Source organism: Dysidea avara, chromosome 10 (assembly GCF_963678975.1).
Source record: "Dysidea avara chromosome 10, odDysAvar1.4, whole genome shotgun sequence".
Lineage (NCBI taxonomy): Eukaryota > Metazoa > Porifera > Demospongiae > Dictyoceratida > Dysideidae > Dysidea > Dysidea avara.
In genome coordinates, this window is record NC_089281.1 from 15,804 (window position 1) to 40,033 (window position 24,230).

General features: G+C 37.5%; 1 protein-coding gene and 1 long non-coding RNA gene across 6 annotated transcripts; one reads left to right on the plus strand and one right to left on the minus strand.

The window, feature by feature from the left end:
* Positions 1 to 1,277: 1,277 nt before the first annotated feature.
* On the minus strand, positions 1,278 to 23,982 carry LOC136268217 (uncharacterized). Of its 4 annotated transcripts, none has more exons than XR_010706921.1 (8): positions 23,925 to 23,982; positions 23,781 to 23,862; positions 18,902 to 23,117; positions 13,540 to 13,624; positions 6,826 to 6,984; positions 2,997 to 3,059; positions 2,822 to 2,883; positions 1,278 to 1,509 (listed from the first exon to the last, which is right to left on the minus strand). It is a non-coding gene; the product is annotated as an uncharacterized lncRNA (long non-coding RNA). The 4 variants fall into 4 exon arrangements; XR_010706923.1 differs by having other exon boundaries at positions 6,854 to 6,984; positions 18,902 to 23,129; XR_010706920.1 differs by having other exon boundaries at positions 1,279 to 1,509; positions 18,902 to 23,129.
* LOC136268216 (uncharacterized) lies at positions 11,751 to 18,791 on the plus strand. Of its 2 annotated transcripts, XM_066063494.1 has the most exons (15): positions 11,751 to 11,770; positions 12,583 to 12,630; positions 12,919 to 13,282; positions 13,887 to 14,086; positions 14,143 to 14,214; positions 14,347 to 14,406; positions 14,575 to 14,631; positions 14,683 to 14,751; positions 14,804 to 14,958; positions 15,007 to 15,066; positions 15,327 to 15,365; positions 15,413 to 15,445; positions 15,618 to 15,680; positions 16,181 to 16,633; positions 17,889 to 18,791. In XM_066063494.1, the coding sequence occupies exons 3-15, from the start codon at positions 13,239 to 13,241 to the stop codon at positions 18,708 to 18,710; spliced, it is 2,127 nt and encodes a 708-aa protein (XP_065919566.1). In that variant the 5' UTR covers positions 11,751 to 11,770; positions 12,583 to 12,630; positions 12,919 to 13,238; the 3' UTR covers positions 18,711 to 18,791. The 2 variants fall into 2 exon arrangements, with proteins under 2 accessions (XP_065919566.1, XP_065919567.1); XM_066063495.1 differs by lacking the exon at positions 11,751 to 11,770 and having other exon boundaries at positions 14,575 to 14,617; positions 14,681 to 14,751.
* Positions 23,983 to 24,230: the final 248 nt, after the last annotated feature.

Below are 24,230 nucleotides of genomic sequence, written 5' to 3' on the forward strand. Positions count from 1 at the left end.
TGTTGTAAACTAATACAAATGGGAGGTACGACTGTGAATGTAAATACCTAAGTGAAACCTGTATATTAACGACACCTTGGACCAACAAAAAGTGTCCTGATTATCAAGGTGTTCTGGTTTTCCAGGTCAGTTTACATGCAAAGGTACCATTTACTAGGGGTCCAAGCATCCTCATTTTAGTTTGCTTCAAGACTTCCCACTATTTTAGTGGCAGATTTAGGGGGGTTTCAAGGTTTCCACGGAACCCCCTTTGAAAATATGTGTGCACCGCATTTAATTAACGAGTGGATGGGTGGGAGATATGTTACTAGTGGTGGATCCTGAGAAGGAGTTGTTGAGTGGTGATAGGTCGATTTTCAGCCTCAGAATACCTCTTGAAATTGCTGAGACCTTCTTTTTTTGGTCTCAGTTTTATAAGTGTGGAGACATCTGTATAAAATGGAAACCCCTCTGAAAATTTCTAGATCCACCACTGTGTTTAGTACTATCATTCCAACCTATCATACTGCAGAAGGTAGAAACTTTGGCGATCAATTCCTTGGATAGTGCCGAGAAATAAATTTCTGTAGGAAGTTGTGAGGTTTTTGCTCAGACAGAACACATAACTCACTGGTATGTATGAAGAATAGGCTTTTCTTTCATGTCTTTCCTAAAGTCAGTTAACAGTATACACAAAACAGTGTAACTAACTCACGTTAGCAGTACACATTGCAGAGATGCTGAAGGTATTGCCGATCAACAGGACTGTGATCCTCCTTACATTGGTATCTAACTGGTGTTGAATTTCTCTATAATATATATCAAGAGATTGATGTCTATGAGCACAGGTTGAAAAGTCGACGTACTCTAATAATAGAATGTTCAACTACTCTAATAGAGCAGTCAAACAGTGACGTCATCAACTTACTGTAGGAGTGCACTCATGTGATTGCCTAATATCGTGGTCGCACTTTTAGCATGAATATTAAAATAATCTTGAGCTACAGCAGCATGCAATGGCTAACAATGAGAATCAGTAGATTATTTGTGACATAATACATAAGAAGGCCCTCCAAGCAGTAATACAACAGTCTATGGCAATTTAGAAATATTCTAGTCCTAAAGCTGCTTATCAAGCAATCAGTTACTCTCAATAGATCTTTTTGGCATGTGATTGTGTAGATTGGAACATTTACTTTGCCTTTGTAGTTTGTGTGTGTGTTGTACTATAGCTTATTTTATTTTTGTAGCTTCCTACATCTCTATTGTTGCATGTGTCCGAGGTGTTGTACTTATCTGTTTTGAACATGTTTACTTTCTCTCATACAGTATAATTATCTACACCACTAGTACAATCAATCTAATAACATGTGCACGTACACATGCACCAAATACACACAGACACACTGCTCCTGATTAATTCAATATGGAACAATAAAAACATAGTTTAAAATCATGGCTAAATAGACATATATTTGACTATACACAATAAAAAAAATCAAGTTTAGTTTGTTCATTTCAAATGGCTACCTGCAACAAAAGCAAAATATGTGTAGTGACGTAGAGGCTTATGCGAGACAGTGACACACTCATCACAATACACATCGAGACACACTACACAGGTAGACTCACACACTACACTACACAGGTAGTAGACACACACTACACTACACAGGTAGTCACATACAACACTACACAGGTAGACTCACACACTACACTGCACAGGTAGTAGACACACACTACACTACACAAATAGACTCACACACTACACTACACAGGTAGACTCACACACTACACAGGTAGTAGACACACACTACACTACACAGGTAGTAGACACACACTACACTACACAGGTAGACTCACACACTACACTACACAGGTAGTAGACACACACTACACTACACAGGTAGACTCACACACTACACAGGTAGTAGACACACACTACACTACACAGGTAGTAGACACACACTACACTACACAGGTAGACTCACACACTACACTACACAGGTAGTAGACACACACTACACTACACAGGTAGACTCACACACTACACTACACAGGTAGTAGACACACACTACACTACACAGGTAGACTCACACACTACACTACACAGGTAGTAGACACACACTACACTACACAGGTAGTCACATACAACACTACACAGGTAGACTCACACACTACACTACACAGGTAGTAGACACACACTACACTACACTACACAGGTAGTCACATACAACTACACAGGTAGACTCACACACTACACTACACAGGTAGTATGTATCAGAAGCCATTAACAAAGTTTCCAAGTGTTTTAATCTTGAAACTCCAAATGCCACAATCCATTGCAAAGTTGTATCCACGGAAACCAAGAAGCGCAAGACAAGTTGCATAGATGAGGTATGTGATCAGATGAGCCACAGCAGGGCAACCTGTGAACGGTTTTACCAGGGAACATCCAACGAGCAATCATTTGCAGCACAAGAAACCATATAAGAGCTATGCTCTAATAAATACTTTAGAGTCACATACAACACTACACAGGTAAACTCACACACTACACTACACAGGTAGTCACATGCAACACTACACTACACAAGAATATCTCAATCTGGTAGCTGTGTTAGAATGACCATTCTATTTAGAGTATCTCAATCTGGTGGCTGTAATAGAGTGACTGTTCTATTAGAGTATCTTGATCTAATGGCTGCATTAGAGTGACTGCTCTATAAGAATAAGAGTACCTTGATATGTCGGCTGCATTAGAGTGACTGTTCTATTCACCATCACTTTAGAGTACATACTAAACACACACACACACAGAGGACAGATACTAAATTCGTACCTGCATTTTCAAACAACTCAAATCCGATACGTCTCCGCTTCACTGCTACAGTAGGGTACCACCTGTAAGTACACATCAACAGTACAAATTTCAGATATACAGAATCACTTTAAAATACATACCAAACACACATAAATATCAATACAGTACAGTATAGTGTAACACTATCATGTACCTTTATTTAGAAATAACTCCAACCCCCAAATATCTTCACATGGCTCCGACTCAATACCAATACCTGTAAAATTATAAAGCAACATGAATCATTGATCCAACATTTAGATGCATATATTATCCCTGCAGAGAATATTAAACACACATATACCATTTTCACACCTCAGATCAAAGGGAAAAGCCAGTGTATATATCACATATTGCACTAGTTCTGGAATGTTAATGAGATATACGCTGTGCAATAACATTGATATTGCACAGTTAAGTGTGCATATATCTCATAAAACTTTCCTAAAATTCATCAGATTTCTTTGATGCACCATTGTGCTCCCTTCTGTTATATATGGAACCAAAAGTATGGTGATTGTGGGATTGAATTTTCCAGTTCTCCTGTGGTTTACAATTGAGTCTCCTGTGGCTCCCAATTGAGACCAACTGAATCGCACAATCAAAACTGTCTCTTGGTGATGTAGGTTTGTTAAAAACATTACATAGTATAGTTGGAACTAATAAACTTTGATATAGTAACCATAATAATATATTAAGCCACTTCAAAGGAGTTTGACATAATACCAGACCAAATCAAAGGCACTCTCAAATACATCAAAGGAAAGTGGTATATTTATTTATTATTTATTAGTTTTACAACCACACCGTACATGTACAAAATTATAGTTGATTACAAGAGTGTCGATGATAATTGGTGATTGGAGTGGGGTGGCTGATAGCTAAAGGCACGAACTGCCAATAGCTAATTACAAAAACTAACTACCTACTTAAATATACTACTTAATTACATATAGAGTAAAAAGGGGTAGTGTGTGTGTTGTTTGTACATGAAGAACAGGGACAGCAAAAATATTAGCTATACCACAGGCACAAGTACATTTGCCTCATATATACGCACTCGTGCCTGTGGTATAACTATTACATATACGTGTAATTAATAAAATTGGACACCACAGCTAGACACACACTACGCTACACAAGTGTAGGCTTGCACCAATTATGCTGGTATACTTTTGACCATAATAGGCTAGCAAAAGCATCAAGCATTATGCCAGCATAATAGGAAAAATTGTAATTAAAATGTGCAATGCGCACTCCAAAAATACTGCACAACATGAACACACTGCACCTTATTACTGCATTTCATATCAAAAACCTTGTAGTGTTATTATTTTTACCATTTCTTGTCTGATTATTCACACTTCATGGCAATAAGATCGAGGTACTCTAATACAGCAGTCACTTACTCTAATACAGCAGTCAGGAAATGCAGATATACTCTAATAAAACAGTCAGTGCTTGAGCATAATCTAGATTTTGATTGAGAGTATAATTTTTAGCATAATAGGCTGGATTTTTGAGCACTGCTCAAAAGCATAATAGGCAATTTTCAAAGTATAATTGGCTCAAGCCTACACAGGTGGACACACATCACACTATATACACAGGTGGACACACATTACACTACACGGGTACACACACACACACTACACTACACACTGCGAAATGTTTACACAAGAAAGAGCCAAAATAACAGATAAAAATCCGCTTTTGAGGGACACCAGTTACAGCCCTAACCCTTACCAACTATTTTATAATGAGTAGAAGACTGACATGGAGAGAGAGACACAAGAAAATGGATTTGCCAGAAGAAATACCAAAACTAGTGTTTGCCTCAGATGTGTTTAGAAAGTCAGAGACCACAGAACAGACACAGACTATAGCTACAAAAGGAAAACAACCTCAGAAAGAACTAAGCACAGAAGAACAGACCCCAATGGAAATGACCCAGAGTGAAGATGTAGTAAAGGCGAAGGAAGCAACCAGGACAGATGACATCAACCTCCCTAACCATAACCCTTCTCACACGATTGTTATCCCTGAAAGCTCTGCCTCAAATACCACCAACTATCCAGAATTACAAACCATGTCAACTGACCAACTATTTGAATCCTACAGAATTAACCAAAGCAAATTATTTAAGATAGCCCACCACCTAGACTTTTTGAGAGAATCCCTGAAGAAATGCAAAATACCTAAAGGACTGCAAATTAACAAGGAGTACCAAGTGATAGATGAAACAGAAGACTTCAGAACAGCAATAAGGAACATACTGATGAATGCAGAAATTGACACAACGACAGCCATTATTGAACATTATGAAGAACTTGAACAAACAATTAAGCACAAAACACAAGCCCTTATGGATAGAATCAAACAACTAGAATCTAATATCGCTAACTACAAAGAGAAAATTGAAGCAACTGATAAACCCATTGAAGCAATGAATAATAAACTTACACAAAGAAGAGGAAAGAAACTGACAGAACTAGAAACACACATTCAAAGAACAGAGAAATACGTTACAAAGAAGAAAGAACCTAGTAAGCAGAAATACAATAAACAAAGAAGTCAACCTCAACACCATCAATTCCATTATAAAGCAAGATATCAACCACCACGTCAATCACTAGAACAACAACCTCAAGAATATCCCTTAGCCAAAACTTATGCAGCCACTGTAGCAGCAAAGCCAAGCACCACCCAACATGTCCCCCCCCTTCAAACATCCCTGGATCCTAAACAAAATGATTTAAACCTTGTGGAATTGATAACAAACATTGTTAAAAGTGTAATGACTCAAATGCTGCCATCAACAACCCCATCATAGACAGGATTAAACATGCCCTAACTGACTAAGCCAAAGAAATGATGACTAAGCTGACAAGCTACAGAAAACGTTTTTTTTAAACCCACAATCAAACCCTACATGTACACATATATAAGCAATGCATACACAAACACTGACACAAACTGAAGAAGGCGATAGGCCGAAACCGGTATCTGTAGATTAGTTTAAAGTTTTGCTTTATTGTTGTTTTGTTGTTGCTGTTATTGTTAATCACTATTATTTGTTATTAAGTACCTTTTGTTACCAACTATTTTATAATGAGTAGAAGACTGACATGGAGAGAGAGACACAAGAAAATGGATTTGCCAGAAGAAATACCAAAACTAGTGTTTGCCTCAGATGTGTTTAGAAAGTCAGAGACCACAGAACAGACACAGGCTATAGCTACAAAAGGAAAACAACCTCAGAAAGAACTAAGCACAGAAGAACAGACCCCAATGGAAATGACCCAGAGTGAAGATGTAGTAAAGGCGAAGGAAGCAACCAGGACAGATGACATCAACCTCCCTAACCATAACCCTAACCACTACTCTGGCAATACTAAATGCACGTCTAAGGTTGCATGATGAGTTTCCGGCGTAAAGCTGAAACGAAACCGGTCGTGACCAGTACGATGGATATTTATAATGGGAAATTCTCAACCCATTTGGTCTCCGTGTAGCTATTACACGACGAATTAAACTTGCCAGTCAAATAATACAACTACACATATGGCCATACAGCTATAAACCACAATAGTGAAGATTGTGTGAGTGGCACTCCCACTTGGTGAGACTATATATAATAGCCACCAGCACACAGTTACATACCATAACCCAGGATAGGTACATAGTTGCCTATACCCACTGTGAGCTACAATTACAATACCACAATCTGAGGTGTATATATATATATATATATATATGTATATGTGTATATATCAAAACAACATTGAGCTACTAAAGAAATACAATCTTTGTTACTATACAGCTACCAAGCTCAAGCTTTGGTCAACAACTGACTAATGCATCTGTGCAATATGGTTCCTTTGCCACTTCAGCTGAGCACAACTGAATGTCTCCACTGTTTGGAGCCTATGGGACGAGCCCTTATTTTACTGTATTATAACCCTCTTAACCAAGGGTCTCACCGGGGCTTCTCTCAGTGTGAGACTTCACCTGTAACAGTGCATGTCCCACTTTGGCACAGACAAACTGTGAATAAAAACCCGACACTCCAGAGCACTATGTCTGGTACCAAGCTGATGAAAGCTAGCACAGTTAGCAATTCCCACATCGGTAGCTCTCTCCTATCACAAATAAAACACACATATATACCCATACATACAATACACAAAACAGAGCTCACTGTAACTGTTTTACTTTACAATCTCTATATAGCTGTAGCTATACACATACTGAAGTAAACTGCACGTCAACTGGGACTATATGCTCAGTAGTGTGCTATATAGCTATATGCTATGTTACTATAAACTCCTGAAACACCGCAGGCAGAATAAAAACATCACAATAAAATGGCAGTTAACACAAACTCCTGAAACACTGCAGGCAGAATAAAAATGGCACTTACATAATTCTACAAATGACACTCCTTGACTATATCTATGCTGCAACTGCCCTACCGCACTCTGAACTTATACAGATGTGCATTATTTTGGCAGTGAATACAACCAGTATTATATGTCTGACAATGACATTGTTGCTTTCGTTTACATACTACACTATCAAGTCAACTGACATGCATAGCATTCTAACGTGTAGAGGTGCACCTATCATTGCTGCTACATAACAATGGGTAGCTACCCGTGACACCATAAGCATGTCATACTTACAATGTAACAAAACAACAATACGATGCAACACTTCTCTCACTGCAATTCAGACCATAGGCAACTCAGCACACAGCAAAATAATTCACTGCTCAGCTCTAACCCTAGCTCTAAGAGTGTCTCATGTGACCACTGTCTAATCCAAACCCTACACCTAACTCTAACTTAGTAATCACGTGATCTGCCTTCACACAGTCCTAACCTAACTTGTACTCGCGTGATCTGTCTACTCACTGCCCTAACATAATCTCCAGACCCCCTGTGTTCTAACCTAACTATAACTATACCTAGCTAGCTATACACAGTCAGGCTAGCTCATACAAAGGTGTTTCATTCTAATTCTATAGCTAACACACTGAGTATATTGACGCTATAACAAAGTAAACCCCCAATCTTGCGATACAAACTACAATTCTACATATTCCAAAACTTGGAATAAGTGTTATCAACAAGTGTCACCATATCACGTGGTATTCACACTTCAAAACACTCAGAAACAATAGCGTCCCCACGCCGTGACGTCAGACGCTACCTAACGCGTCGGCCCGAGTATCTCATACCGGGCTACCAATTCTTCACCATAAAGTAGTACAACACTACTCTGGCAATACTAAATCCGCGTCTAAGGTTGCCTGATGAGTTTCCGGCGTAGAGCTGAAACGAAACCGGTCGTGACCAGTACGATGGATATTTATAATGGGAAATTCTCAACCCATTTGGTCTCCGTGTAGCTATTACACGACGAATTAAACTTGCCAGTCAAATAATACAACTACACATATGGCCATACAGCTATAAACCAAATAGTGAAGATTGTGTGAGTGGCACTCCCACTTGGTGAGACTATAATAGCCACCAGCACACAGTTACAGGATAGGTACATAGTTGCCTATACCCACTGTGAGCTACAATTACAATACCACAATCTGAGGTGTATATATATATGTGTATATGTATATATATCAAAACAACATTGAGCTACTAAAGAAATACAATCTTTGTTACTATACAGCTACCAAGCTCATGCTTTGGTCAACAACTGACTAATGCATCTGTGCAATATGGTTCCTTTGCCACTTCAGCTGAGCACAACTGAATGTCTCCACTGTTTGGAGCCTATGGGACGAGCCCTTATTTTACTGTATTATAACCCTAACCCTAACCCTAAGAACCTCACCATCGTTGAAAGAACAACACTAAACAAACTGAAGAAGAGAACTGATATTGTTATTAAAAAGGCAGACAAAGGAGACACCATTGTAGTTGAGACAGTTGAACGTTACACTGTAGACGGAATGAAACACCTGAATGACCCAACAACCTACCTACCAATCCCAGAGGACATCAATCCAAGAATTAGTGCAGCCATTGACAAGTACCTGAAAGAAGCAATAGACAAAGGACTACTAGACAGAGACACCTACCATGCCATTAAACCTCCGACCAACCCAAGAACCCCTATCATTTACTTTCTGAAGAAGCTTCACAAAAATCCAATCTCAGTGAGACCAATTGTTTCCTCAGTACAATCACCGACTAGTAATCTATCCCACTTTATGGACCTACTGCTTAAACCTATTGTGAAGAACATCCCTCAAATCCTGACAAATTCAACTGAACTTCTCCGAGAATTACAAGCCATTACCATTCCCGACAATACCATTCTAGCCTCCCGTGATGTAAGCTCACTGTATACCAATATTCCAACAGATGAAGCAATTGACATTGTCCTAAAGTATCTAGAAGAAACCCAATCACCGCAACAACCACCGAATCAGCTACTCAGAGAATTATTAAACTTTATCCTCAAGTGCAACTGTTTCACCTTCTGTAACCTTTTCTATCTACAAATACAAGGCGTAGCAATGGGTACAAAGATGGCACCCAACTTTGCGAACATCTTTATGGCAAACTTTGAAGAAAAACACATCCTACAACGACCAGACAAGCCTTACTTTTATAGAAGATACCTGGACGACATCTTTATCATTTGGACTGACACCACCTCAAAACTACAACAACTTGTCACTGACATCAACAATTGCCACCCTACGATCAAACTAACAAGTGAAACATCTACCGAATCCATAAACTATTTAGACTTAACAATCACTATCAACAGCAAGCAATTGACAACCAGCACTTACTTTAAACCAACCAAAACACATTTAGCTACCTACCAGCAAACTCTCACCACCCAAACTCTACCAAACAAGGAATAGTTAAAGGAGAAATGATCAGAATGTTACGTAATAACTCGGACCAAACAGGCTTTACAGAACAATCAGACTTCATCAAATACAAACTTGTACAAAGAAACTACAGTAACACCACCATCCAACAGCAAACACCTGATTACAGCCAGAGGACAAATTACCTTACTACAACCAGCAAGAAATCATCAGAACACAGAGTCACCTTTATCACAAACTTTGACCCATCCATACCAACAGCAAACATCATCAGAGAACACTGGCCCCAGTTACTATGTGAAGACAATCTCAGACGTAGACTTACCACTGGACCGCAAGTATGCTACAGAGCCCCACCTACAATTGGAAAATTATTGACAAGAGCAGCAATTAACACCACACTTCCAAACAATGAAGCTTCAGTAACGCCTACAATTTGGAAACCACCATCGCTACCAGCAAGAAACATCAAATGCAGAACTACAAACTGTGCCACCTGCCCAACACTGACGAATAAAAGCCACTTTACTAGCTACCAGAGAAAGTCTTACCACACATTTGATAACATCTACTCCTGCGACACAACAAATGCTATTTACCTACTTGAATGCTCTATTTGTCAAAAGCAATACATTGGAGAAACAGGTACCACTGTTAGAATAAGAATGAGACACCATCGAAACAAATTTACAGCTAAAACTGACCTACCGATCTACCGCCACCCCTTAATACACAACAAAGATTTTTCCATCTACAAACTTACCATAATTGACAAACATGATGACAGAAGCACAAGAAAGAAGAATGAAATGGACTGGATCACAACATTAAAGACAAAGATACCCTTTGGACTCAACATCATAGCAAAAAAGCCACCTTGATCAAAGTAATTAGGATCAAACAATTATTGACTACATAAGCTCTTTCCTGACTGATCATGTTTTTGATGACTAGGCAACTTCAAGATTAATCATGCCCCTACTGACTCAGCCATTCCCCACCTATATAAGAAACACACATTGCACACAATCTCACAGAATTGAAGAAGGCTTTAGGCCGAAACCAGTTTTCTGTTTGAGTTTAGTTTAGTTTATTTTAGTTTGTTTTATTTTACCTGCTATTTTTGCTATTGTTATTGTTATCGTTTGTTTATTGTTCATTATTAGTATCTTAAACAGATAGTTACACTAAGTTTATTAGTTACTTTTAAGATGAGCTCAGAAGAAGAGACTGGAGAACAGAGAGAGAGGAATAAAAGGGATAGATCAGAAGAGTGTGAAGATGATGTAAGTAAGAAAGCCAAGGTAGCTGAAAGGTCAGATGACAACCACAACTCTAACAATAACCCTAACCCTAACCCTAAGGTCAAATGTTACCAGCCACTGCAGATTTGAGAACACTTCCAGCAAAGTAAGCCATTTCTTGATCAAACACGTTCTGATGACTAAGCCAGTTCCTGATTTGACATGCTCCTAATGACTCAGCCACTTCATACCTATATAAGAAACACACACACACATACACAACAGAACTGAAGAAGGCTTTAGGCCGAAACCGGTTTTCTGTTATTAGAGTGTTTTTATTGCTGTTATTTAAGTATTTTGTCTTTGTTGTATTGTTATTCTTCATCACTATTTGTTCTAACTGTGAGTACTCAAGATGGATAAGTATGTGACAAAACTAACTTGGAGAGAAAGAGCAGAAAGAATACAGAGAGTATCTACAGACAGGTCGCCTGCCCTTATGGAGATCCCTTGGGCATCAAGTATAATGGCTACTAAAGAGAAACCCACTGAAGAACAGAAACAATCACAGATCCCAGAAGAACACCCCCCAGAAGTTAAGATGCCACACGAACAGCCCCAAGAAGAGCAACCCCCACAGAGACAGATTGACAGAAGCAAAAGAGATAGATCAAATTCAGTAGAATGTCTAGAAGATGAAATAAGTAAGAAGGCCAAACTAGCAACCAGGACAGATGATAGCCACACCCCTAACAATAACCCTAACCCTAACCTAACCCTAAAGATTGATTGATTGATTGATTGTGAAAAGTTTGTATGTACTGTATGTACTGTATGTACTGTATGTACTGTATGTATGTATGTATGCATGTATGCATATAAAACTGAATATGTATGTAGAAAAGTTTGAAAGGCCATAACTCGGTCATCTTTGATCCGATGACTTGAAACTATGTATCAAACAACTCAGCTCGATGAGCTGAATCAGATGATGTGTAGAAAAGTGGGTGTCGATTGTTGAGGACGTATGGAACCCCCTTGTAACCCCGTACATTTTGGCTCAACCACTAATTTTTGTGCAAGTTATAGGCACCCCACAGCTGGCCTGTCATTATTATTTCCAAATATTGATAGTTGGGCTTAAAATAGGTTGTCTGAACTTCATCGGGGTCATAATGTGATACCAATGGGTGATTGCTATTTAGAGTTACACCCACCGAAGCCCGTGGCTAGATCCCAAACTTGCACAAGTTACAGGCACCCCACAGCTGGCTTGTCATTATTATTTCCAAATATTGATACTTGGGCTTAAAATAGGTTGTCTGAACTTCATCGGGGTCATAATGTGATACCAATGGGTGATCGCTATTTAGAGTTACATCCACCGAAGTTTGTGGCTAGACCCGCTTTGGCATATTTAACATACTCTACTTGTAGCCTTTAATATCAGGATAAGGGAGGTTCCACTGTATGATGAAATATTTCCAGGCTATCTACACTACACACATAGTGTTGGGGTGCTAGTTGCCTTTATCATAAAATAACCAATGTGTGTGCTGTATGTATACAATTACTGCTAACTCTGTAACTACATGCATCTTTACCAATTCATTTGATGGCAGGCTCTCCTTCAGTGACAGCCATAGGAGATTGCAGTACATTGAATGAAGGTATGTTTGTATTAACACATGCAACCTGATATACATGTACTGTACAAGATTTGTTGATCATTTGGTTAGATGAAACTGATAGATGTCTCACTGACAATACTTGTGCCATACCCCACAGCCAGGTTTCACTTGGGTTATATATTATATCCATTTTGATTCTTGCACACAATAAAATTAGGTTCAGAGCAAAAGCTATATAACAACTAGCAAGAAGCATAGAAGATTTAACATTGACTACTAAAACATAAGTGTCCACAAGGTGCATCATGTGCATGTGTTTGTTTTCAGATGGTGACTCTGATTCTGGCCCTAGAGAGGACATGACTGATTCAGACTCTTCGCCTGCACCATATGCCACAACAAAGGAGAAATATTTGAACGGATTATTGAAAGGACCTGCCCTATCAAGAAGAAATGTAGATGTTGGATATGTACATGGCAGGGGTCGGACTGCATATGCTGCTAAGCATTTCCACGCAGGAGATTTTGTGTGTGAATATGGTGCAGTGTGAAGGGTCTACAAGAGTGGACAGGTAGACGAAGGAGAAGAGAGAAATGCCGAACTTGGGTTGGGCTGTTACTGCCTGGATGCACCATACAAAGGTGTAATGTACACGTTTGATGCAGCACCAAAGTGCAATGACCCTGGCAGGTATCAATGTAGAGTGTATTCTCTTTTGCTATAGTAGGTCTCTCTAAATAGCATCAAAAACATTTAAACTGTCACACAAATTAGGCTCCACCAGGGTTTCATGCATTGACTGGGTTTGGTTCAGCCAGTTTGTTTTGTGGCCGTGAGAAGTAAGGTCTATTTTAACTGATAATCTCCTGTGATAATACTCAATTGACGAGACAGTTAGTCTATAACCATCACTACATGTACTTTCACAGTGTGAAGTGTTTACATACCTGCATGTATAGGAAGCTAGCCTGTGAGTTCCTCCATCTGTAGCTGCCAGCAAAACGCAGCTACTTGAACAGTTCACACCACTACCTACACGTAGAAGTGGATATAGCTTTACTTACAACAATTAACCTTAGTACAATACATGAAACATGGAAATCACAGTTTATTGCGTGGTATAGCTGACCGTCGATCAGTATAGTTGTTGCAAACAGATTTTTAGTTTCAACATAGGTCCCTATTTCACTATTTAAATTCTCACAATGTATTTGTGTAGAAATATATTTCTACATAGAGCATGACATTGTATGTACATGTAATATACATGCATATGTTGTTTTAATGTACATAGGTACATAAACCATGCAAGCCACCACCCAAATCTCCGCCTCATGCAGCCAGTTTTGATTGGACAGCAATTGAGAATAGGATTTATTGCTCTGAAAATGATTCAGAAAGGGGATGAGCTATTCTTTAATTACCACATCAAAGATAAAGACATCGAGTGGAGGAACGCAGATGCTAAGAAAATTGGAACAACACTGCAAGATGGTAAATGCAAAAACAAGGAAATCACGTATACTTACACTTTGTTTAAAACCGTGTAGCTGACTTGGGGCCATCCTCAACTAGGAGCGAATGGGCAAAAGCAATAGACATAGATGAAGGGCTGACAGAAGGTAATGGTTACAATTATACATGGTGCATGACTACTAGAAAACAAATATTCTATGTTTTAACATTTAGCTAAATACTCCTAAGCCAACCCTTGTAATACATAACAATGAAATACTCATGGTCTAACCTAACAGCTGTCCTGACACCATCCTCCACTGCAGCTGAATGGCAAAAGAGAATAGAGCCAGAAGAAGGTAAAGCTAAACAGAGAATTTATGTATATTGTACTTTTTCTATTTGCCATGGGGTTACCTGTGCATTGTAGTTATCAATACCTTGATCTTGTGTTGGGGTTTTACAGCATAACAATAATTATATACCTGTACCTGAAGTACTATACACCTGTATTTCTTCTGTGGCAGAAGCATTACAGACAGAAGAAGGGACAGAAGAAGGGATAGAAGAAGGGATTGAAGAAGGTAATGGTTACATGTAAAAGATATTTGACATCTTTCCGCGACTATATATAGCTCAACCAGGACCACTACTAACAGAAGAGATCCATGGTCAATATGAATATAGAAATAAGTCAGAAAACAGTGAGACACTGAAGATGGCATGCTTTTACATTTGTAATACATATTTTTCAAGATAAAAGATTGACACGGAAAAGACAGAGATTTCGTAAATATTGTCCACTAGAACAGTGCCAGAAGACCCCTTTGAAACTATCTCAACATTTAATACAGTTCCACAAAATAATGGACGCAGATCTAAGACACAGATTATGTAAATCTGCATTGAAAGTTAGTTAGCATGATTTACATTGTTAATCATATACATACATACTGTAGGTAGAAAGTGATACAGAAGAAGATAGTGCTGATGATAAAACATCGTGGTCTTCTAGGAAGGTAACTATACTTAAAATGAATTATAGGCAATGCAAAAAAAATTGCATAGTGGTGCCTATAACAACCACCCCAACATGTTAGACCATTATTATAGCAAGCAAGTTCAGATGAATTTTACAGTAGACACTTATGCAAATAACTGAATGTATGGTTTAATTAATGTGCCTACGTAGTATGCATGAAAATACATGTTAATGCATGTATATTCCTGCAATCTATAATCATAAATTCAATAATTCATCATGTGTTTTCTTTTTTAGGTGAGACAGAAATTGTCCCGACATGATTACAGTGATAAGGTCAGCTTAAATTTATTCTGAGTTATAAAAACTTGCATGTAAAACAGGAAACCATGAGTCCACCAACAAAAAAGTACAAGGTATGTCGATAAAAGTATTATGCATACACTACAGTATAAGAGGGCCATATTCACACATCGTGTATACTTAACAAATAAAGTTAGCAATTTGACAGACTTTGAAAAGGCAGTATAAGTACATAGAGGGCCTCAGAAAACCTTACATTTAGCTATACATGTAATTTAATTACAGAGAGAAAAGGATGACAGCGATAGTGACTATGACGGTGACTACAATGAGTTTACAATTAATGAGGTACAACGTATTACTACAATATTGATTACACATACACTATCATAATAGGATCATAGCAAGAACACAGATATCACATGATAATACATGTGACTGTTCTATTAGAGCATATTGATCGTCAATTACTTTTCCATAACAATTAGCTATAATATTTCTTGTATGACTGTTCTATTAGAGTATCTCAATCTTTTTTTGTGCAAATTTTATTTTTCCAAATGTCCAATTCACACAAATTTCACCTATTTAGCCAGCATTTTGCTCATTGCTTTTACTCACCTATTATTCTAATTAATTTGCTGGCAAAATTGATGCATCTCTAGTATTAGACACCAATTTTCATTTTGATGTGACTTAAGTCTTTTGCTCGTGTACCAATTTGTTTCTGTACTATATTGTACATGTGTAATCATTTTAATGACAAGCAGTAGTAGTATAGTAATTGGTGTACCTGTGTCATTTTCTTTATTAGTGTTTCTTTATACTTTAATTCTCTGCATATGTAGGCACAGCAAGATGAGTTGCTTTTGGTTGAGCAATACCACCTTGGAACATGTTTTGCAACCGACTTTTGTCAAGATAGCTTTTTTGAATATTTAACGAGTGAGGGAAGAAATCCAGATACCGCAAAAACTGCAGCACGTAGTGTGAATTATTTTTTTACTTACAAACAATATATGCAAAAGACACCACTAAATATCATATTGAATAAAGCAAATATACGGGAGTACATTAATCATTTACAGAAAGTAAAGATGTATGCAGGAACAACAGTGCTAGAGAGGGTCGGATGGCTGAAAGCTGCTGTAGATTATCTAACTGAGGACAACAGTGACAACATCAGACTACATCTAAGGGTTCAGGAGGTCCATAAAACAATAGCCAGGCTGAAGTCAACTATAAGTAAGAAAACCATCAGGGAACAGCGTGCTACACAGGCAAGGCTATCAGATGCAAAGGTAAAATAATTATAGAGCTGTACCTAAGGTGTGCTTAAATGTAACTTTATAGCAATGAGATAGTATTATAAGTACAGTGTACATAGGCAAGCATGTGGGCATACATGTACTCTTTGAAATTTTCATAACTCACAAAGTTTCATTATTATACATTGTTACACAATTCATCTATTTATTGGCTTTATTTTAAAAGCTACAGATTGTACATATTCTGCTTAATGCAATATTGTGCTTATTTGTAGTTTGTACTCACGTGCCCAGTTTTCATGGGTTCAGTCACTAATACAAGCACAATGAAAATTTTGGAATTTCAAGTTTGATTAGGGATTGTAGAAATAAAAAGTAAGGAAACAAGAGAGGTTGCTTATACCTGCAGGTATACAAGTGGACATTTACTCCCTAATTCACTCTGTATACCCATGACTAAATTAGGGATTAAATATCCAATTATATACCTGCAGGTATAGGCAACCTCCCTTGTTTCCTTACTTTTTATTTATGATCCTTAATTGAACTTGAAATTCCTAATTTTTCATTGCACTTGTTTGTTTACATTTTTGCAACATAATTATGACTAGTGCACCTGCACATACCACATCAAAAGAATGAATGATGTCTGACATCAGCATTAACGTACAAATATTAATTAACGAAAAGTGAAGTATCTGTTATGCTTCGTTCAAGCTATGTTCAGCATGTTACACAGCATTTCAAATGAAAACGATACAACAACTGCTCCTACAAGCAATCCACTCACTATGGAAAATACGGATGATTTTTGCATAGCAAACTATCGAGAACCCATCATGTGCTACCGCGAATTGACATCTTGCAGTACGAAATAGGACACATAGGAGCACAAAGGTATGCCTACGATGCACTAAATTGTAGCTTCTGCGGTTGACAAAAAGGCACATCTCGGGAAGAAGCGATGTCAAATAGTAAAGAAACCAGTCACGTTATGCTTGGCTGAAAGCATCAGTCAGGTAGTCAGGTAGTCAGTTAGTAGAAAATTCTGCTAAATACATTTTTTTTTAATTCATAGCAACTTGTATGAAGGGTTTAGAGTGGCTCTGAAAACATGTTTGGGCTTGGCTATGTCTAACCAATACTGCCAAGCTGTTATGGATATGAAGAGAGGCTGGTTTTGGGGTGATATTAATGGGCAAAAAACCCTATTCTCCATGATACCTAATATTCAGTAGTACCATATGATATAGTACAATATAACAAAGCTATATGCATTGTTTTATAGATACAGACTGAAGAATCACCTAAAGTGTTTATAGAAAGTGATGAAGTGGTCAATGCTGTCAATAACGCTATCAGAAGAGCACAAACAACAACTTTATCTTCCCATGATCACAAACTAGTGATTGGATATTTGGCTGCGAATCTCATATATGATAATGGACAAAGGCCTGGTGTAATCCAGTACATGGAGATAAATGAATACCTGGAGAGAAGATCTATTGATGGGCACGAGATAACGTTAGTTTGCAAACACAAAACAGGAATTCAGAGAGGTCCAGCCAAAGTTGTAGTGAGTAACCAAATGATCATCAGCCTCCTACAGGCATACTACGAAAACATTAGAATGAAACTGGAGGCTGTTAATCAACAGATGACAAAACGATTTTTCTTGTTACCTAGTGGCAATGAATTTCGTAAAGTTTACGAATTGATGAATGCCATCGCACTTGAATTTAACATTTCACTACCAACACCTACATCACACCGTAAGCTTATCAGTACTGATGCTAGTGAGCACTTAAGCGCAGAAGAAATGGCACTCCTTCACAAGTATATGAGCCACTCAAGCCAGACCTCTGACAAGTACTATCAGAAAACAACATTTACGGCAGCAATAAAATCCCATAAAAACATAGAAGTTTTATCTCAAAAAAGAAGAGGGTTTACCGCAAAACAAGACAAAGACCTCCTGATGGAGTGGCCTAACACAAACACACCTCCTCTATCTGTGTGCAGACTGATTGCTACAAAGTATAGAATTTCTAAGGATGCACAACAAATTCAGGATAGACTGAAATATCTATTAAAGAAAAATATGTCATAACTATCAATATAAATTACATTGTCATTGTATTTATGATGAAACAAAATTATCATGTTATTAGTAAATTTTTTTTATCAATGCTTTACAGCACAAGTGCTGCGGTCTGTAGGACACCTGGCTCTACAAGTATGATTTGGTGGCCTTATTTGGTGGCATTTCTATGGTCAGTTACTTTGACATGTTCAACATACCTGAGAAATATACTTGATTGATGTAAGAGTTATAAATAGTCACTCATCATTCTTGGCCCTGGTCTGGTTTTATTGGAACACATACGTATGCGACATCATATTCCGGAATTGTCCACTTGTCTGTCATCAGAGTACGAAAAGTGGCTTAATCTTCCAGCTGCACATGTATGTTGAGTGTAGTCTGTGGATATCTACAATTATAGTACGTATAACAATAATATTATGCAATATAGATGACAAGATTTTGGAAAACCAATTCTGTATTAGTAGTCCCCATCAGCCCTTTTGACCAATGTCCATTATTCCCAACATTGTTCCAATAATGCTGCATTACACTTTGGATTCAAGTGTAATACTACTTCTCTATTTTCCTTTATTAGAATACTATATTTAAGTGTGTGATGAGTATTCTGACCATTATATTAGAGTACTATGAGTGTGTTTAATGGACGTGTGCAAATTTTGAAACTGCTGAAGCTTTCTATTTTTAAATAATGCCCACATAGTGCCAGATTCCTACTACCATATTGGTATTATGCCGTGATGTGTTTAACGTTCCAAAATAAATTCTTAGAATGATACTCCATCACTCGTAGTTTTAATTTGTGAATGCTGTATTAGAAATAATTTATTACTGCCTAAATTTGGCTTTCCAATATCTTTAATATTGCTTGAAGTTATGATAATAGAAAGGCAGCTCTGGATCCAGCCTTTTGCTATATATACAGCGAAGCCTGCCTTAATGGCTACATCAACAACACTTTTCAATTACATATTCACTTAGAAAATGCATCGCTACTAAACCATAAGTGCATTAACGTATCAACTGATTTGTCACCAAGGACTGTGCTTGATGTATAATACATTACTACAATTTTTATGTACATACATTGCCATATAGCTGGCCAGAAATCAAACACTCAAGAGTACAGAGGTAACCCCTTAAAAGTGTTGATATCTGGGACTATATAAGACAATGTCTATTCAGACTGCTATAAGATAAACAACCAATGTGGTAATTGATGCAAAAACTTATAAAAGTGCATTGAGCAGCCTCCTTACTAGACAAAGGCAAACAAAAACTATAAATTGAATGAGCCAACTCTTCATTGTGACCACCCTGCAGAAGCAAGTCAAGAATGATGACAAACCAACACATTATGTTGACAGTGAAGTAGAGAAAATTTTGTGAGATGTTGAAAGGTATTCCCAAGCAGGTAGTAGGAACAGTGTTTTGTTTAAGCAGACTAGCTTTCGGTGGCTTTATTGACTGGCATAGTAAAGAAAATAAGGCACATGACTTCACGTATTGAAAATGTGTTACGTTTCTAGGAGACTAGGATTTCTTTATGTGGAGCTGTACTTTACTGCAACAGACTGTTATTAATGCAACAGCAAGCATAGTTGCTTTGATTGGATCTATGTGCTCTGCTACCCAGGACAGTGCATAATAATGTCTATAAAAATAATTTGATTTTTATTTTATCCTCGTGCTATTCGGCAATAGTCATTCTTCCATAGGCAAGCAATTACAAAGAGATTGTAAAAGGTAAGTGGAGATACAAGAAGTAAGTATTTGTCCACACACCACACAAGCAGTATATTATGTGACATGAACCTGAACTATCTAGCTATGGATTTATGTGTTTTTAATGCGAGACCTGATAATGACTTTGACAGTGATTGAAGAAGATGAACAACAGATGATTGGCTTTTATTGCAGATGCATCAAGTTGCAAGTTATTGAAGTGGAGTTCACTTTACGTCATAATGAATGTTATCTATGTGAAGATTATGATTTTAACTGGTTGATACTGGGTCATTTTCCAGCTGTTGAGTATGTATACTCTCATGGCAGACTTGTACGTACATGTCAGTTAACTCTGTATCTACTAATGGGATTACCAGTCTTGTTATGATTCAACTGGACTGCTGACACTGCACATTTTCCTTGGTAAACACAATGTGGATGACAATTTAAGATTAGGTACTGGGCAGTCAGCTCAGCTGGTTTGCCCAGGGGGTGAAAACCCCAAATGGTACAATCAAATACATACATACATACATGCAATTTGATAATTAATTACAGTAGTGAAGGTTAAGTACGTAAATAAATTCATCCAAGTTTCTTGATTCTATTATATTAATTGTCAACTCATTCCAGTCTTTAATAGTTCTAGGATAATAACTATATTTATAGGTGTTGAGGGTTGCTTGTGGCAGAATGAAATGATTAGGGTGATGTTGCCTGGTACAAAATTGAGTTCTTTGATAATGTGAGGGGATGGAGATCGGTAGTGTATTATTAATTATTTTATAGAATAGTGTTAATCTTGATGACTGACGGCGTTGTTGTAATGTAGGTATACTAAGAGAGGACAATAATGACGTAACACTATTTCTGGAGTAATCTGATAAAATCCATCGAGCAGCTCTTCTTTGCACCTTTTCTAACTTATAAATGTCAGTGTTATAATACGGATCCCAAACTGGGGCGGCATATTCCATAATTGGTCGAACTAATGTTAAATACGCTGTTCTTTTAGTATCAGATGGGCAGTTGTTTAGGTTTCGTTTAATAAAATTTAGCACTTTGGTTACTCTGCTATTTAAGGAATAGACTGGAGCAGAAGTTTCCTACCAGAAATCTTTCCATGCTGGAAGTTGGAAAATAGAACAGAAATTTTATCATTTGCGTAGCTGTGAGTTTATACAAGGGATGGAACTCTCTCCATTATGGCCACTATACAGAGTTGGGGTAGTTACTTCAGAAAAGTAACTAGTTACTCGTTACTCGTTACCTTTATCCCAAGTAACTTAGTTACAGTTACAGTTAATTTTCAAAAGGTAACTAAGTATTCTAGTTACTAGTTACTTTCGTAGTATAAATTATGACTTGTTTTTAGCTTTTTTAACATGAATTTTGCTCAGATACGCATCAGTAAGGGATGCAATACATGTACATATGTTCACTTAAAATAACAATTCTGTGGCTATTTCAGGTCAGTTTTAATTATTGCTACATCTGTTACTCAAGCTGAATCATAGAGAACAGTACACAGAATCCGTCTATTTAATGTGGCTGTAGTATATGTGGCACAAAAATTGAAGGTACTTGCTTTTAAACCATAATTACCTATAATTAAATGTAACTATTGTAACTAGTTGCTATTGTAACTTAGTTACTTTTCAGACAATTACTTCCAGTTACAAGTTACTAGTTACAAAGCATGTAACTAGTATTGTTACTAGTTACTATAAAAGTAACTAGTTACATAACTTAGTTACAAAAGTAACTAGTTACCCCCAACTCTGCCACTATATAAATTGAGTAAACATATACAACACATGCAGCATATAGAGAAATTGAAAGTTCATAGATTTGTCGCGTAGTGAAAATGTTCTACGTTTCTAGGAGGCTAGGAGCTGTGAGTGGAATTAAAACTATACAACACATGCAGCATATAGAGAAATTGAAAGTTACATAGCTTATATTGGACTTAGAATGAGAATTTCATTCAGGGACCTGGAGGAGCTAGAAATGGCATGTCCTAGTTTAATTTGAAAGTATGTAGTTTAGTACGTAGGCTGCTACGTACCATGGTGTATAGCCTAAATGGTTAAATGGTTACTGCAGATGTGCCAGGTTACAAAATTCTGAAGTTAATTTGAAGTCGATATTCAAAGGTCTGAGACATTGCTTTCTGTGGAGCTGTAACTTACTACAACAGACTGTTATTAATGCAACAGCAAGCTGGGAACAGCACACACAGTCGCTTTGAGTGGATCTATGTGATCTGCTACCCAGGACAGTGCATAATAATGTCTATAAGAGATAGTTTTTAATTTTTATTTTATCCTCGCACTATTCGGCAATAGCCATTCTTCCATAGACAAGCAGTTACAAAAAGATCGTAAAAGGTAAGTGGAGATACAAGAAGCAAGTATTTGTCGACACACCACACAAACGGTATGTGTATAGGTGAATGTAACACTGTAGTATCTAAGTTATCCGTACTTGTGTTGTGGCAGTAGAATCGAATACGCACTTTTCATGCATTGTAACAATGGATTCTTGCCAAACGCTTTTAAGCACGTCTAATGTAATTATTTGTGCAACCACTCTATGCAGATATGGTCACATTCAATATACATACAAATTAAGTGACTTATCTTATATGTCTCATCTCTAGTTCAGCACCTTAGGTAGCTAACCCTAAGAAATAAGCTGTATATAGAAAAGAAGAATGTAACATAAAGGTGAAAAAGAAACCAAAGCTGAACCCTAACCCTAACGGTAATACTCACCCCCACACCCTAAAATTAATGCTTGGGGTAACTACTAGACATGTGCCCTAAAGTCGAATACTGCAACTACTATGTGTGCCCTTTATGTGTCATCCGCAAAAATAAAACCTTTCGGTTCAGTAACCCCTTACTGGATAAGGCTTTGTGGTTATAGCACGTTCACGTTGAGCTGAATCCTCAAAAACATTTAATAACTCATGGATGCAATTACATACGATCTTGAAATTTGGCTCATTTGTAGTACTGCTTGATCCGCTAAAAATATTTCTAAATCTTTTTGTTCAAATGTTTGACATAATATTTATGGCCAATCAAAATTTTCACAATACATTTCCTATGAGGAAGCCATATAAGTACAGTGTCCATTACAGCCCTTTCCCGAACTTGTAATGGAGCCAAACCATACGTGTCTGTTGTTGACACCTTTGCTGTTACCAATAATCATCTGGTTAGCAGAAATGTTAACTCGGTTGAGAAAAAATCCACTTTTAATTTTTAGCTGTTTTTCAGGATTCAGCTCAACATGAACATACTATAATATACTTCTTTAACTTATCACGTCACGTAATACCTTCAGTAGCGGTCATGCGACTTCAAAACTTCTGTGAAGCCAGATCGAATGATCGGCACGCACGACCCGCGCACACAACCACCTGAAAAAAGAAACAGTCAAGTTATTACGACTCTCTTTCATAATCATCAACATCATTAATACCTCAGTCGACCTATCCGTCACACGGCTTGCAGCTGCTGCACCTGTAAGGTTCCTTCCTATAATAAGAGAAAATAAATAAAAGGTATGCGGCGCGCTCTCCAACATAATGGGCCGCTTTGTTCAGCTGCACACCAAGTTATTAAGATGCTGAATGCAAAAACACACACAATCCAACACTGGTATTATATCCCCCCAATATATTAGCTGCACGGATGATTATGGTTTGTTTCTACAGCCTGGAATCATAACAATCACCAGAGCCGCCATAGCTACATAATATTACCACATATCTTTGATACGCATCAC